The sequence below is a fragment of the Hypanus sabinus genome, chromosome 3, assembly GCF_030144855.1.
Source record: "Hypanus sabinus isolate sHypSab1 chromosome 3, sHypSab1.hap1, whole genome shotgun sequence".
NCBI classification, from domain to species: Eukaryota; Metazoa; Chordata; class Chondrichthyes; order Myliobatiformes; family Dasyatidae; genus Hypanus; species Hypanus sabinus.
Window position 1 is genome coordinate 182,515,805 of NC_082708.1, and position 17,360 is coordinate 182,533,164.

The 17,360-nt window shown below is 45.1% G+C and overlaps 2 protein-coding genes across 3 annotated transcripts in view; one reads left to right on the forward strand and one right to left on the reverse strand.

Moving 5' to 3' along the window:
- The window catches only part of LOC132391940 (dedicator of cytokinesis protein 2-like), a 1,209,929-nt gene extending 1,195,870 nt beyond the window's left edge, over window positions 1-14,059 (forward strand). Inside the window, exons 50-52 of the mRNA XM_059965744.1 lie at window positions 6,018-6,096; window positions 7,927-8,099; window positions 11,338-14,059. Coding sequence (XP_059821727.1) covers window positions 6,018-6,096; window positions 7,927-8,099; window positions 11,338-11,439 — 354 coding nt within the window. The 3' untranslated portion in view covers window positions 11,440-14,059. The remainder of the gene's footprint in view (window positions 1-6,017; window positions 6,097-7,926; window positions 8,100-11,337) is intronic.
- A 116-nt stretch (window positions 14,060-14,175) lies between these two features.
- The window catches only part of LOC132391941 (BCL2/adenovirus E1B 19 kDa protein-interacting protein 3-like), a 51,289-nt gene continuing 48,104 nt past the window's right edge, over window positions 14,176-17,360 (reverse strand). For both annotated transcript variants that reach the window (XM_059965746.1, XM_059965745.1), the window contains exon 6: window positions 14,176-16,615. In XM_059965746.1, the coding sequence (XP_059821729.1) occupies window positions 16,567-16,615 (49 nt within the window). In that variant the 3' untranslated portion in view covers window positions 14,176-16,566. The remainder of the gene's footprint in view (window positions 16,616-17,360) is intronic.

Consider the following 17,360-nt stretch of genomic DNA (forward strand, 5'->3'; position numbering starts at 1 on the left):
TTAGCAACTAACTCCCTGACCTCCCTTTGCAGAACCTCGTCACTTGTCCTACCCATATCATTGATACCTACGTGGACCATAACTTCTGGCTGTTCGCCCACCCACTTAAGAATACTGAGGACTCAGTCTGAGATATCCCGGGACCTTGGCATCCAGGAGGCAACATAGCATCCAGGAGTCTCATTTCACCCACAGAACTTCCTGTCCATTGTGCTAACTTATGAAGCCCCTATCACCACAGCATGCCTCTTCTCCCCCTTCCCCTCTGAGTCACAGAGGAAGACTCATTGCTAAAGACCCGACCACTGTTCCTCTGTTAAGTCATTTCCCTGACAGAATCCAGATCGATATAGCTGTTGTGAGCAGGATGGCCACAGGAGTGCTCTGCACTGATTCCTTAACCGCTTTCCCCTTCCTGACTGTCACCCAGTTTCGTTGGGTGTAAATACCTCTCTATGCGTCCTGTGTATCACCCCTTGAGCTTCCCAGGTTCATGCAGTTCCAGCTCCAGCTCCCTAATGTGAATTGCTAGAAGCTGCAGCTGGATGCACTTCTCACAGCTATATCCATCGGGGACACTGGAGACCCCCCTGCATTCTCACAACCCGCAAGAGAAGCACTCCACTATCCTGTCTACATCCCTACTGTCTTAGCTGAGCAGATATAAAGAACAGAAGGAAAAAATGAGTTTTTCTTCCCTTGCTTTCTCTGAGTGAAGCTTCTCTTCGCTGAAGCCTCGAAGAATTAAAGCCTTAAGGTCACCACTCTACGTGCCCTCAGACAACAGCCACTGCACTTGCCCCTGCCTTCCTTAAATTTGCTCTGACTGATCAAACCCAAATGGGAATTGGTCGCTGGTCAAAGCCCTATTACGTTGCCGTGACCTGTTCCTGCCTTTTATCCTCAGGTAGTGGACCTGATTGAAATCCCCTCCTCTCCAAAATTCCAATATCCAGATTGGTCGCTGCCCAGAGCATAGGTACCAGAGGATTGGAGGTTTGCCAAATGGTGTCCTGCTGTTTAAAAAAGGCTCGAAACATAAATCAGGAAATTATAGGCTAGTGAGTCTGACATCTGTTGTGGGGAAAGTTATTGGAAGGTACTGTAATCGACTGGATATAAGTATTTGGATAGACATGATTAAGGATACTCAGCATGGCTTCATGTGTGGTAAATTATGTCTAGCCAATCTTATAGAGTTTTTCAAGGAGGTTATTAGAAAAGTGTATGAAGGCAAGGCAGTGGATGTTGTCTACATGGACTTTTGCAAGACATTTGAGAAGATCCCAAATGGTCAAGAAGGTCAGTCATTCAGCATTATTTTCTTTCTCTTTTTTCTAATTTTATCCTCAATTCAACTGCCCAATCTTTCTTTTTTCTTTCTCTTTTTTTTTTGTTTTAGTTTAGTTAGTGGGGTTTTTTCCCCTTTATCAAATAAAATTTCCAATCTTTTTTTTTATGACTGCTATGAGGACTTGTAGTTTTTATGACTATATTGTATATATAACAGCGTAACATTTTACCTATCTGATTTTGACATTATATACTTTGTTTTTATTATTGCTGTTTGTCTTTTGTATTATCTGTTTGCTAAACTCCTCCTCTGATTTGTATACTTTTTTATTTGAAAATCAATAAAAAGATGAAAAATGAAATGAAATGAGGTAGAAAATTGGATTAGACATTAACTATGAGGAGAAGCCAAAGAGTGGTAGTAGAGGGTTGTCTCTCTCAGACTAGTGACCTGTGACTAGTGGTGTACTGCAGGGATTGGTGCTGCGTCCATTGTTGTTTGTCAACTATGTCAATGATCTGGATGATAATGTGATTAACTGATCAGCAAATTTGTGGATGACACCAAGGTTGGGGTGTAGTGGACGGTAAAGAAGACTATCATGTCTTACAATAGGATCTGGATCAGCTGGAAAAGTGGGCTGAGAAACGGCAGATGGAATTTATGTGAGGTGTTGTACTTTGGTAGGACCAACCAGGGTAGGTCTTATGCAGTGAATGGCAAAGCACTGAGGAGGGCAGTAGAACAAAGGGATCTGCAAAATATGTGCATAATTAATTGAAAGTGCCATCACCGTCATTAGGGTTGTAAAGAAAGCTTTTGGGATATCAGCCTTCGTACATCAAAGTTTTGAGTACAGGAGATGAGAGGTTAAGTTGAAGTTGTATATGATGTTGATGAGGCATGCTTTGAAGTATTGTGTGCAGTTTTGGTCACCTACTTACAGGAAAGGTTGAAAGAATACAGAGTAAATTGTATGAGGATGTGTCAGGTCTAGAGGACCTGAGTGATAAGGAAAGATTGAATAGGTTAGGATTTTATTCCTTGGAACATAGATTAAGAGGAGATTTGTTAGAGGTATACACAATTGTGAGGGATATAGATAGGGTAAATGCAAACAGGCTTTCTCCGGTGAGGTTGGGTGGGACTACAACCTGACGTCATGGGTTGAGGGTGAAAGGTGAAAAGTTTAATGGGAACATGAGGATCAATTTTTTCACTCAGATGGTTATGAGAGTGTGGAATGAGCTGCCAGCACAAGTGGTGCATGCTAGCACAATTTCAATGTTTAAGCAAAGTTTGGATAGGTACATGGATGGTAGGGGTGTGGAAGTGCAGATCAATGAAGAGTAGGCAGTTTAAATGGTTTTGGCATGGACCAGATGGGCCAAAAGACTTGTTTCTTGTGCTGCACTTTTTCATGACTCTATAACCTCTATTCCTTTAATAGGGACTGGTTCACAGACATCTGACCTCTTCCTCATGCAGTCATTAATCATTTCTTTGGTTTTGCTGCTGTTGATTGAGAGGTTGTTGTTGTGGCACCACTCAGCCAGATTTTCAGTCTCTCTCCAATATGCCGATTTGTCACCACCTTTGATTCGGCCAACAGTGGTGTAGTCATCAAAATTAAATGTAGCATAGGAGCTGTACTTAAACACACAATCACAAAAGTATAATGTGAGTAGAACGTGTGCTAAGGACAAAGCCCTGCTGTGTATGTGGATTAATGAGGAGCCATGTAAAAAGTCTTGATACACGGTTTCGAGATGAAACAGCAACAATTCCTCCTCCTCCACCACCCCGCCCCCCCCCCCCAACACCACAGATGCTACTCAGCCTGCATTTCAGCCAGCAGATTGTTGCTTAACATAGAAATAGGCACTTCAGTCACCACAGGTGGCAAAACATCCTTTTTACACTAATCCTTCCTTAACCTATTTTATCTATCTGTCCTGCAGTTGGAGGACTGTCCATGTTTGTGGCTGGGTGGGAGGAGGGATTGAGACTAGTTGTACTGTTCTTTTGTTGCTTGTTTGTTCCGGTTTATTGTCTTCTGCCAGCATTGTGGGTATGCTGTGCTGAAGCCGGAATGTGTGGCAATGCTTCCGGTCTTGCTCACATTCATACAAATGTTGGTTTCTAATGCTATGATGCATTTCACTGTATGTTTTGATGTAGCTGCGATATATAAATTTGAACCTTTTATTCCACAAGACCATAAGGTAAATAGTAACAGCAGAATTAGGTCCCTCGGCCGATGAATCTATCTATCGTGGCTTTCTAAAAGGTGTTGAGGCTATGACAACCTCAATCTCATTCTCCTGCCTTCTCTCTGTAATCTTTAACACCCTTACTTTAAATATTGTGTACCCAGTAACTTAACCTTCTCAGTTGGCTGTAGCAATGAATTCCACAGATTCACTGCCCTCTGGCTAATGAAATCCCAACTCTTTTCTGTTCTGAAGGGTTGCTTTTTTTAAAGAAAGCTAATGGCATGCTGACCTTTATAACAAGAGGAATTGAGTAAAGGAGTAAAGAGGTCCTTCTGCAGCTGTACAGGGCCCTGGTGAGACCCCACCTGGAGTATTGTGTGCAGTTTTTGTCTCCAAATTTGAGGAAGGACATTCTTGCTATTGAGGGAGTGCAGCATAGGTTCACAAGGTTAATTCCCGGAATGGCGAGAGTGTCATATGTTGAAAGATTGGAGTGACTGGGCTTGTATACACTGGAATTTAGAAGGATGAGAGGGGATCTGATTGAAACATATAAGATTATTAAGGGATTGGACACGCTGGAGGCAGGAAGCATGTTCCCGCTGATGGGTGAGTCTAGAACTAGAGGCCACAGTTTAAGAATAAGGGGTAGGCCATTTAGAACAGAGATGCGGAAAAACCTCTTCACCCAGAGAGTGGTGGATATGTGGAATGCTCTGCCCCAGAAGGCAGTGGAGGCCAAGTCTCTGGATTCATTCAAGAGAGAGTTAGATAGAGCTCTTATAGATAGTGGGGTCGGGGATATGGGGAGAGGGCAAGAACAGGGTACTGATTGTGTATGATCAGCCATGATCACAGTGAATGGTAGTTCTGGCTAAAAGGGCCAAATGGCCTACTCCTGCACCTACTGTCTATTGTCTCTGTTCTGAGGCTCTACCCTCTGGTCTTAGACACCCCCGCTATGGAAAACATCTTCTCTATGTCTACTCTATCTAGGTCTTTCTGTATTCGATAGATTACAATGAGATGCTCCCTCATTCTTCTAAACTCCAGTGAGTACAGGCCCAGAGCCATCGAATGCTCCTTATAGTTCCCACATTCCCATCAATTCCATCTTCCCACAGTCCCTCCCACACATCTGTACACGGAGTGAAGCATACAGGTACTCAGGTCTCCTTCCACATCCCATGGACTTGCAGGTTGGAGGCACAAGAGGGTGCAGACAGAGATACAAAAGTAACCACCAGGAAGAACTCTGGACTGAGCAGCCTCTGTGAGGGGAAAAGGGGCAGTCATTGTTTTGGAAGGGTAGATTCCCTGAATGGAGAATCCTTGTGCGTGACTTTATCATGGGGAGGCTGATGTATGGGCAGCCACCATACAGTCATTGGCAGATCGGGTTCGGGGTCCAGCAGTATGGAATGCAAGGTGACTGGGGGCCTTTCAGTGCCGTAGCCTTCCCTCGCCTTCACTGCTGTTGTGATGTGTTACCATCTTCTGCCAGCCCCACCGCTGAGGTCTTGGTTGGATTGCTGTTTGCCTGAAACCTCCCCCTTTTCAATCAAAACACTGTATTAACATCCAGGGCCGTCCTCCCAATGCCCCGTCTCAACACAGAGGCCAATTAGCTTACCAACAGTTCATTGCTTGTTTGGAAGAAACTGGCGTAGCTGAGAGCGTTGTGCTGGTTGTGACCACAGTGTCGTTGCTGTTACATCATTCAACTGGCAGACCTACACTCAGTGGCCGCTTTATTAGGTATGCCTCTTTAATGCAAATATCTAGTGGCAGCATTTCAGTGCATACTGCCGCGTGATTGGCTGATTAGGTATTAGCATGCAGATCTGGTCAAGAGGTTCAGTTGTTGCTCAGATCAAAAATGAAAATGGGGAAGAAATGTAGTCAAAGTGACTTTGACCGTGGAATGATGGTTGGTGCCAGACGGGGCAGAAACTGCTTATCTGCTGGGATTGTCACACACAATCGCTTCTAGAGTAGGGGTTCCCACCTTTCTTTCGTGTCATGGCCCCCATCATTAACCGAGAGGTCCAAAGGCCCCAGGTTGGGAACCCCTGTTTAGAGTTTACAGAGTTGTGCAAAAAAAATAACATCGAGTGAGTGGCAGCTCTGTGGGTGAATACACCTGGTTAACGACAGAGGTCAGAGGAGAATGGCCAGACTGGTTCCGGCTGACAGGAAGATGACTGTAACTGAAACAACCACACTTTGCAACAGTGGTGTGCACAAGAACATTTCTGAATGCACAACACATCAAACCTGGAAGGAGATGGGCTACAGCAGCAGCAGGAAACCAAGCTGGCTTCCACTCCTGTACCTAATGGAGTGGCTACTGAGTGTACATTGTCACCATCCATGTTGTCACTGGGCACTACTGACTGATTTACTTATTACATTAAAAAGCCTCTATAGGGATACTGCAGGGTGGGTAATAAAGCAGAAACGTAGTTGAAAAGGTGTTGATGATGTTTATTTCTGTCCTTTTCTAGGAACCTTCAAGGTTGGCCCAACCCTCAAGCAATTCAGTTGAAAGAATTCCAGAGCAGCCCGCCAAGGAAATCAATACAGGTGTGGACCATTTTGGAGAGGTGGGGGAATGGAGGGTGGTAGGCGTGAGGTGTATAGTTGCATTAGCAGTTCACAAAAACAAAATCAGAGATGGCAGTAGCTTCAACAAGTAACCATTGACAACTCTGAATTTGGACAGGTTACTAGGTCATCATGATTAAGAATCCTCTTGTAACCAGTAGAAATGGAACAACTTACCAACAGCTTTGCTGTACCATGTGGTAATATCTGCCCAACCGCTCCCTCCCATGTAGGAGGTAACATCTTACCATGCCAGCTGTAAGATAGGGCATCAGTTTATGCCACCATTTGTAAGAAGTTGGTACCCTCTCCCTGTGACCATGTGGATTTCCTCTTCATGCTCTGATTTCCTCCCAACTCCAGAGATTTGGATTAGGTTAGTGAGAATAGGGTTAGTGAGTTATGGGCATGCTATATTTGTGCTGGACATTTGTGCTGTCCAGCACAATCCTGACCAATCTGATTTCAGATAAATGACGCATTTCACGCTATGTTTCAATGCACATGTGACAAACATGTATGCACACGTGTAATCTTTTAAAAATAAGCTTTATTTGATAAATATACATTGAAGCAGATAGCAAAGCCGTTGTTTGTGTCAAGTCAGACCAAGGATTATGCTTTGCAGTCCACAAGTGTTGCCACACTTCTGGCACCAACATAGCATGCCCACAACTCACAAACCCTTACCCTGCAACAGTGGAAAGTGGGAGGAAATGGATGGCTCCTCTGTAGAGATCGTTAAGAGTACCAAATTTCTTGGTGTTCACCTGGTGTAGAATCTCACCTGGTCCCTCAACACCAGCTCCTTAGCAAAGAAAGCCCAGCAGTGTCTCTATTTTCTTTGAAGGCTGAGGAAAGTCCATCTCCCCCCCCCCCCCCCCATACTCCACATTCTACAGGGGTTGTATTGAGAGCATCCTGAGCAGCTGCATCACTGCCTGGTTTGGAAATTGCACCATTTCGCATCACAAGACCCTGCAGCAGATAGTGAGGTCAGCTGAGAAGATTGTCGGGGTCTCTCTTCCCACCATTATGGACACTTACACTACATGCTGCATCCGCAAAGCAAACAGCATTATGAAGGACCCCACGCACCCCTCATAACAAATTCTTCTCCCTCCTGCTGTCTGGGAAAAGGCACAGAAGCATTCAGGCTCTCACGATCAGACTATGTAACAGTTTCTTCTCCCAAGCTATCAGACTCCTCAGTACCCAGAGTCTGGACTGACACCAACTTACTGCAAATTACTGTGCCTATTGTCTTGTTTATTATTTATTGTAATGCCTGCACTGTTTTGTGCACTTCATGCAGTCCTGGGTAGGCCTGTAGTCCAGTGTAGTTTTTTTCTGTGTTGTTTTTTTTACATAGTTCAGTCTAGTTTTTGTACTGTGTCATATAACACCATGGTCCTGAAAAAACGTCTCATTTTTACTATGTATAGTACCAGCGTTTATGGTCGAAATGACAATAAAAAGTGACTTGACTTGAAATCCACAGTCTCAGGGAGAATGTAGAATCTCCTTAAAGGCAGCAGCGGGGGGTCGAACCGTGATTCCCGCTGGCTGTAAAACATGGCGCTAACCGCACCACAGCAGCAGCATCACAGACACACGGCATCAGAAACACATTCAAAAGGAGGACATAAATTAAGCATAAATTATGCACATTTTTTAAACAAGAAAGAACACATTAGAAGCAAAACAAAAGCAAGGGGAGAGTGGAGTGCCAAAGCTGGAAAATAAACCATTTTCAACAATGTGAGCATGATGGTCCTTCCACCTGTCTCACTGCTGACCTTTTCACAGGATATCCAGTTGTCGTCATCAATGGGTTCAGTGGGCAGGTGAAAAGCTCCAGGCCTCCACCTTTGCCCAAGAAGATTAACCCAAGCCTGCTGGAGAACTTCAGCCAGGACACAGTGGACCCTGCGACCTCGCCGGCCTTTCACGGATTAGGCAAAGAGCAGTTCCAAGTTAAGGTGAATTCATAATTGTTGTTGATCAAAAGGATGTAAAGTGAGGGGGTAAGATATGAAAAGGAGGTGACAGTCAGGTTGGCCGTGATGCCATTGGAAGCCAGAACAGACTCCAAGGGACTGGCCGAATCCTGCTCCTGATTTGAACTTCCATATCAAGTAAAAAGCTCATCTTTTGATTTGAATTCTTCTGTTGAACATGTCTCATTCCGCTTCTAGCTCAGTTGTTATCCTCTTATTCAGGGGTTCCCAAACTGGGGTCTGCAGCCCCCTTGCTTAATGGTATTGGTCCATAGTGTTAAAAAGGTTCGGAACCGCTGCTCTTACGCAGTTGAAAATGTCCAGGTGGGACATTGGCTGACAGGCTTTACGAGTCCAAAATGATGCAACAGTACAGAACTGTACAAAGGTCTCATATGTACAGCTAGGGTGCCCAAAGCTTTTGCACAGTACTGTGTAATGGTTAAAATAGTAATGTGGTTGAGTACTTAGTTTTGTATTAGCTCAATAGTATTAAGAGTTATTTGGAAACTAGAAAGATATAATTTACAGTGCTGTGCAAAAGTCTTAGACACCCTAGCTATATATATGTGCCTAACACATTTGCATAGTACTGTAGCTGCTTTTCATCTATTCACTAGCAAGGTCACTATTTATTTCTTCTACTTCCCCAATGTCCTTAAGGCTTTTAAGAGGGTATTTAAGGTCTGCCACTTTGCTGATGGTTTGGGTCACAAATAGGATGAGTCCATTCAGCCCATCAGGTCCATACTGTGAATCATAGCTATTTCATTCCCCCACTTATAACCATATAACAATCACAGCACGGAAACAGGCCATCTCGGCCCTCCTAGTCCGTGCCGAACTCTTAATCTCACCTAGTCTCACCTACCCGCACTCAGCCCATAACCCTCCACTCCTTTCCTGTCCATATACCTATCCAATTTTACCTTAAATGACACAACTGAACTGGCCTCTACTACTTCTACAGGAAGCTCATTCCACACAGCTATCACTCTCTGAGTAAAGAAATACCCCCTCATGTTTCCCTTAAACTTCTGCCCCCTAACTCTCAAATCATGTCCTCTCGTTTGAATCTCCCCTACTCTCAATGGAAACAGCCTATTCACGTCAACTCTATCTATCCCTCTCAAAATTTTAAAAACCTCGATCAAATCCCCCCTCAACCTTCTACGCTCCAATGAATAGAGACCTAACTTGTTCAACCTTTCTCTGTAACTCAAGTGCTGAAACCCAGGTAACATCCTAGTAAATCGTCTCTGCACTCTCTCTAATTTATTGATATCTTTCCTATAATTCGGTGACCAGAACTGTACACAATACTCCAAATTTGGCCTTACCAATGCCTTGTACAATTTTAACATTACATCCCAACTTCTGTACTCAATGCTTTGATTTATAAAGGCCAGCGTTCCAAAAGCCTTCTTCACCACCCTATCTACATGAGACTCCACCTTCAGGGAACTATGCACTGTTATTCCTAGATCTCTCTGTTCCACTGTAACCTGTAACCCACGTCATCAACTCTCAAAGTCTTAGAGAGCATGCAGAGGAGATGCTGCCTGGACAGCTTATGGGGATAGCTGGCCAAGAGAGGGCTTTCTCTTTGGAGTGAAGGAGAATGAGAGGCGTACAACGTGATAAGCGACATAGATCAAGACCTTGTTCCCAGGATGGAAATGCTGTTAAACTGGGGGTGTGGGGGGGGCATAACTTTAGGTGATTGAAGCGAAGTGTAGGGGGAGATATCAAAAGTAAGTTTTTTAAATACAGAGAATGGCAAGTGTGTGGGACGCAATGCCAAGGGTGATGGTAAAAGCAGATAGATTCGGGTCATTTATAAAAGGCATTGGATGATTTAAAAAAAAAGAATTATGTGGAAGGGGAGGGTTAGATTGATCTCAGAGTACATCAAAAGCTCAGCATGACTTTGTGGGCCAAAGGGACTGTACTGTGCTTTAATATTCTATGTTCAGAAATTAACTATTATTTCTGTCTGAGCCAACCCAATTTGCCCACCTTTGGCCCATATCTGTCAAAACCTTTCCAGGCCAAGTACCTGTCCAACTGTCTTTTAAATATTGTTAATGTGCCTGCCTCAATCATTTCCTCTGATAGCTTATTACCATAGACATTTGAACAGAATAAGGCCATTTGGCCCATCAAGTCTGCTCTGTTCCCTATACCTACCACCATTTGGTTAGGAAGTTGCGCCTCAGGTCCCACTTAAACATATACCCTCTAGTTATTGATCCACTTTCCCTGGGGAAAAATACTGTGTTCAGACACCCCGTTTAGGCCTTTAATCTTTCTAAAGCCAGAGGCTGGGACATAACAGGTGGAAGTGACAAAGGGCTGAAGCTGATGGAATCTGATTGGAGACAATGGTGGAACACAGAACAGAGGGAGTGAGGTGGGGAGGTGAACAAATAGGAAGGAGTGTGTGCCTGGTGGGCAGATGTAGAAGACTTTGAACATAGAACACACAACAGTACAGGAATAGGCCCTTTGGCCCACAGTGTTGTGCTGAGCCAGTTAGTAATCAAATGGCTAACTAAACTATTCCCTTCTGCCTACACAATGTCCAGATCCTTCCATTTTCCGCATATTTATGTGCAAATCCAAGTTCCTTTACCAAAGGGGTTGCCAGCCTGAGGTCCACAGACCCCTGTGCTTGATAGTATTGGCCCGTGGCATAAAAAAGGTTGGAAAGCCCTGTGCTACCACCATCCCAGGCAGCACAATCCAGGCCCTCACTACTCTCCCCCTGTAGAACATGTGCCCCTTGCATCTCCATTGTAATTACTCCCTCTCCACTGAAATGCAAGCCCTCTGATGTTAGACATGAGGGTTGGGGAGGCGAGAGATGGGGTAATGGAGGAGAGAGAAGGGACGGGTGGGGGTGGGGGGTTGTGACCAGCAGTTTGTGAATTCAGTGCTCATGCCGTCAGGTTGGAACCTGACCGTGCAGAATATGGGGTGATGTTCCTAGAATTTGTGCTTAGAATCAGCTTGCTGGTGGAGTAGGCCAAGGAGAGATGATGGTGAGGGGAAGGGAAGGAGAATTAACATGGCTGTCCACTGAGACCCATGGCAGACAAAGTGAAGGAGTTCAACACTTACCATTTTCCCCAGTTTTTATTGTACCGTCCACCTTCGTCCGTGCGAGTTTGAGACAGTAAGTCACTTGAAATTCTGCTTTCTCTCTCCTTTTGTCCAGGCTGCTTGTCCTCCAACCCCCGACCTCGCCAAATCCCACAAGACCCCACCGCCCCCTCCGCCACCAAAGAACAAGCGAGTGATGCAGCCCCCACCCAGCTGACAGGAGGAGCTTTGTCACCCACTGCCAGAGACTCGGAGTACGAGCAAGGGGACCGGATGACGTCAGCTGGAAAAGGAACCAGAGCATGAATCATTCCCCTTCTGATCACCAATTTATTGTCCCCTATTCAGATTATGCCTAAACAATGACAAAGATTGTTCCTTTTGAATAAATAAATGCCTCTTTTTTGTTAACTATGATATAACTGTCACAGCATCTTTTTCTGCACTTAGGCCACACGGGGCATCATGGGCACGTGGTGGGGAGACGTGTTTGGAGCTGTTGAAATCTCAATGCAGGTTGCACTGGTGATATGTCAGCAGTGGGTGAAGCGCGACCATTTGACAGGCAACAAGGTTCTTTATCGCTGCAAACAGAAACACTCGTATTGAAATACAGGTGGCACAGCAGCGTAACCTAATGGTAATCTACTGCCACAATGAGGCCACTCTCAGGTCGGTGGAGCAACACCTCATAATCCATCTGGGTAGACTCCAACCTGACAGCATGAACTTCTGGTAATTGCTCCCCCTCCCCTCCTCTCTATTTCCCATTCCGGCTCTCCTTTTCCCCTTGCCTAACTATAATCTCCCTCAGCTGCCCCTCCTCCTTCCCTTTCTCCTATGGTCCACTCTCCTCTCCAATCAGATTCCTCCTTCTTCAGCTCTTTACCCTTTCCACCTATCAAGATTGTGGATTGTCATTCTTTAGTACGAGTGTAGAGAACATAAAAGCACAATAAGCATCAAGAACACAATATGAAACACAATAAATAGATCACCTCACAGCTTCTCACTGCATCCCCCTCGCCTGGTTTCACCTAGTACTTGCCAGCTTGTACTCCTTCCCCTCCCCACACCTTCTTACTTTGGCTTCTTTCCCCCCTTCCTTTCCAGTCCTGATGAAGGGTCTTGGCCCAAAATGTCATCTGTTCATTCCTCTCCATAGATGTCACTTGAGCCTACTGGATTCACCCAGCATTTTGTGTCTGTTGCTCTGGTAAACTGGAAATTACCGAAGACCCATAGAAACCTACAGCACAGTACAGGCCCTTCAGCCCTCCATGTTGTGCCGACCCATATAATCCTTAAAAAAAAAGTACTAAACCCACACTACCCCATAACCTTCCATTTTTCTTTCATCCATGTGCCTGTCCAAGAGACTCTTAAATACCCCTAATGTTTTAGCCTCCACCACCATCCCTGGCAAGTCATTCCAGGCACTCACAACCTTCTGTGTAAAAAACTTACCCTTGATGTCTCCCCCAACCTTCCCTCCCTTACTTTTGTACATATGCCCTCTGGTGTTTGCTATTGTTGCCCTGGGAAACAGGTGCTGACTATCCACCCTATCTATGCCTCTCATAATTGTTCTGTTGTTGCCACATGTACAAAGATACAGTGAAAAACATAGTTAGTCTTCCATGCAGATCATTTCATCACAATTGTGCAATGAAGTAGTGGCAAGGTAACAGCGGGAGCTTAATGCTGTACAGCATTAAGTGGTTACAATTTAATACCCACCGCAATCTGCAAGGAGTTTGTCTGTTCTCACTGTGTCAGCACGGGTCTCCTCCGGGTGCTACGGTTTGCTCCCGCATTTCAAAGGCTTAGGGGTTAGGGTCGGTGAGTTGCGGACATGCTACGTCGGTGCCGGAAGCCTGACAACACTTGTGGGCTGCCCCAAGCACATCCTCAGAACATGTTGGTCACTGAAACAAACAACACATATAGCCAGGGTGCCTAAGACTTCTGCACAGTTCTGTAGTAACTTTATGTATCACGCTGTACTGCTGCAGAAAGAAAGCTGTATGTGAGTGATGATAAACCTCATTCTATTATGGATCTCTATTGTGGACCGAGAGCGGGAAGGGGCCAGGGAGAGAGGAATCATGGTCAGGAAAAGGGGAAGGGAGCGGAGAGGGGGCAGAAAGCACCAGAGAGATACTCTGTATGGCATGCAGGTTTGCACAGTGCTGATGCACAGTGACTACTTTCCGGTAGCAAACAAAACGAAGAAAATTAGTCACCACTTTTTAGTTGAGGTAGAGCCCAGGCCCAAGAGCACGGAAAGACCCGAGGCTGGATCAACTGAAGCACTAGGCCATATCAGGCCGCAGACGCAGCCTACTTCCAGCATTTTCTGCTTTTATATTTTACATCTTCAGGGTTGGTTTTATTTTTACTCACAAAATGCTGGAGGAACTGAGCAGGTTTCTACCACACCCCAATGACATGCAGGTCAGTAGGTTAACAGACCACTGTAAATGACAGTGCTTAGGTGAGTAGTCTGTGCAAATTGGATGGGAATGTGGTGAGCATAAAATGGAATTAGCATCCAAAGGATCTGTTTCTATGGGCTTTGAGACTATGAGCAACCCTGATCTGCTTTTCCTAATCCAAAACCACATCAACTCACGTCTTTCGCGTTGTAATCAAGATGGGTTACATGTGAGACCAGCAGACCACGAGGATGAGTCGGGCATCATTGGCGAGTCCTCACCCGTGTTTGTTGCCATCTCAGCGAGTCCCAGGACAATATCAAAGGTCAGGATCGACCCCTGAAGGTCAACCAGAACAGACCGTAGGAAATGCTCTGCATTGGTCAGGAGAGCCAGGCACAAGCATGCATCAACCAAAAGGCAAAAAGTGATCAAACATCCCCTTCCTCCCCCCAGAGAACAGATTAAACTCAGGAACAAGCTGCTCAAGATGCATTCAACTGAGAAACAACATATCCAGGAAATTGATCATTTATTTGTCTTTCACATGGGTTCTAAGAAGGATGAAGCATAGTTACTGATCTTCTAATTGCAAATATATAAATTCCAGTCATTACCAACTATACAAAGAGGACTCATAATACAGGGCAACAGTGAGGGCCTAATCAAAACCTAAGGTTCAAAGTTCAAAGTGAATTCCAGTTATGAACAACTACAAAAATCAGGACTCGTAGTACACGATAACAGTGAGTGCCTTATCAACTGAAAATGCTTAGGGGCAAATAACAGGAGTGTGTTGCTCAAGGTCTTCCTTGCTCCGTAAAAGCTTTTGCTCATTGTGTACAAGTTGAGCAAGAACTTTCTAGATTTCTGTCCAACATTACATGGATCAAGCTTCTCACAGGAAGGAGTGAAGAGTTCACAGCGGGACCTGTGACTGATCACTGGATTTCAGACTGATAAACTCTTTAAAGTCTGGCTGGGAAACGTTTGGGCCTTTCATAGACAAGCTAACAGAAAGTCAGGGAGGAACAGTGGACTTGGAACATTATTTCAAAACGAACACTGCGAATAAGACAAGGTGAGAGCAGAGTTAAGACTGATTTTCTCCTACGTTACTGCACGACTAACACAGAGATCATCATCATTATGTGCCGTGTCACATGACGTGGGCAATCATGGTCTATGACCGTAATTGTTCGACAGAAGTGCCATTGCCTTCCGAAGAATGGGCAGTGTCTTTACAAGACGGGTGACCCCAGCCATTATCAATACTCCTCAGAGATTGTCTGCCTGGTGTCAGTGGTCACATATCGAGGACTTGTGATGTGCACAAGATGACTATCCACCACCTGCTCCCATGACTTCTTCACGTGACCCTGATCGGTGGGGGGCGGGGGGGCTGCTAAGCAGGTGCTACACCTTGCCCGAGGGTGACCTGAGGACATGACTGCATAAAAGAGGGGCGGGGAAGAGATTTCACTGAAATCTATGAATTTTGAAAGGCCTAGACAAAGTTGTAATGGAGAGGAGGTAGTGGGGTAGTCTAGGACCAGCGGGCACAGCCTCAGAATGCAAGGGCATTCTTTAGATCAGAGATGAGGAGGAATTTCTTCAGCCAGAGAATGGTGAATCTGTGGAATTCATTGCCACAGACGGCTGCAGAGGCCAAGTTATTGGGTATATTTAAAGGAGAGGTTGACAGGTTCTTGATTGGTAAGGGCATCAAAGGTAGAATGGGGATGAGAGAGATAAGAAATCAGCCATGTTAGAACAGCGAAGCAGAATCGTTGGTCTGAATGGTTCGATTCTGCTTCTGTTGTTCTTATGGTACTCTCTGTGATCATGTGGGTTTCCCCCCACACCCCAAAGACATGCACCTTGGTAGGTTTGCCCTTCGCTGAGATGCGGAGTTAATTGGAATGTGGGAGGAACAGTTTACAGGGAAAATTATTTGAGGTACGGGATCACTCTCTGAGCTGGAAGAGAGTGGATGGGCCAAAACAATGTTGTTGTGGTAAAGTTTTGGTAAAATGGTCTTAGTTCCCAGCAAGACAAAGTGGGCAAGACCGCAGCTGCAGGAATAGAAGAACGGAGTCATTCCTATTGTTTTCAAAGACACCTCAATACACTAAAGCAAATGAGTGTTGGGCATCTGTCACTACTGTTGCAATGTAAACACAGCAACCAAACTACACACAGCAAGCTCCCACAAACAATACTGCAAGAACCACCCATTAGGTTGGCTTGGATTGATGAGGCCAGAGAAGATCTCCACTCTGGGTCTCCTTGAAAATAATACTGCAGGATCCTTGAAACCTACTGGAAGAGGGTTTAACTCATCAGAATAATAATTTAACATGGACTAAATGGGTCGAAGGGCCAGTTTCTGTGCTGTAGTTCTCTATAGCTTCTCACCTGACAGTGTTGTGCAATTAAAGATCCCACCTTTGGTCCACAAACCTTACTTAACAGGGCCTGAGAAAACGTCAAGCCGTCGGGTCTGGGTGAAGCTGGCGTGCACACACAGATGAGCACAAATAGACGTGCAAGCACACACGGAACGTGTCGGTGTGCATTTGTCACCGCAGTGTGGTCACTTTTGCATGGACAGGCCCTGAGCACAGTGGAGAGCTGCTCAAAGGGCAGCAAGTTTTCCAACACATCAAACCTACTGAGCAAAGCTGCCCACCGCTAGGTGGCTGGGATTGCATCTACATAGCTGCAGAAGGGCAAAAAGAAGTCCGAGAAGAGGAACAGATTAGCGCGGAGGAACAATAGAAATATCTCAGTCTTTTTAACTTTCCCAGGTGCTGGCTAGGTCTGTCTACGTGAATAGCGAGTACAGGAACTAGTATCAACCTCAGCTGGTCCTCAAGTTTGATCATTTCTTCACAGCGGGTTATTTACAGGCTACTTGAAGAGGAAGCTGCCAGTCTCCTGCCAATGTAGATTCTGAAGAGGGGGAGAAAAAAAGAGAGATACCATCAAAGAAAGAATCTCAGTGGCAGCTGCAGAGTCTGTGTGCAGTTGTGCCTATTTACTGGAGCATGATAAATCATCTCCCCTCTAGCATCTAGGACATCTTCAAAAGGTGGCATCCATCATTAAGGACCCCCATCACCCAGGACATGCCCTCTTCTCATTGTTACCATCAGAGAGGAAGTACAGGAACCTGAAGGCACACACTCACCATTTCAGGAACAGCTTCTTTCCCTCTGCCATCAAACTTCTAAATGGGCGTCTACTATTTTTGAAATCTCTTTTTGCACTAATTATTTAAATTTTTTATACATACTTATTGTATTTTATAGTTTATTTATTATTATATATTGCCCTGTACTGCTGCCAGAAAACAACCAATTTTACAACATATGCCAGTGATATTCAACCTGATTCTGATCTTCGGTGGGCGGGTTGGGGGGGGGGGGGGGGCAACATGAGAGTGTTTAGCACAGTGCTTTACAATGCCTGCAATTAAGGTTCAATTCACTTCTTCAATTCCCAACATTCTCTGTAAAGAGTTTGTATGTTCTCTCTGTGACCGTGTGGGTCCCTCTGGATGCTCTGTTTCCCTCCCACATTTCAAAGATGCGCAAGTCAGAAGATTACTTGGTCACGTGGCTCTAATTGAGCGGCAAGGGCTCATTGGGACAGGGGTGGGGGGGGGGCCTGTTACCGCGTTGCATCTCTAAACAAA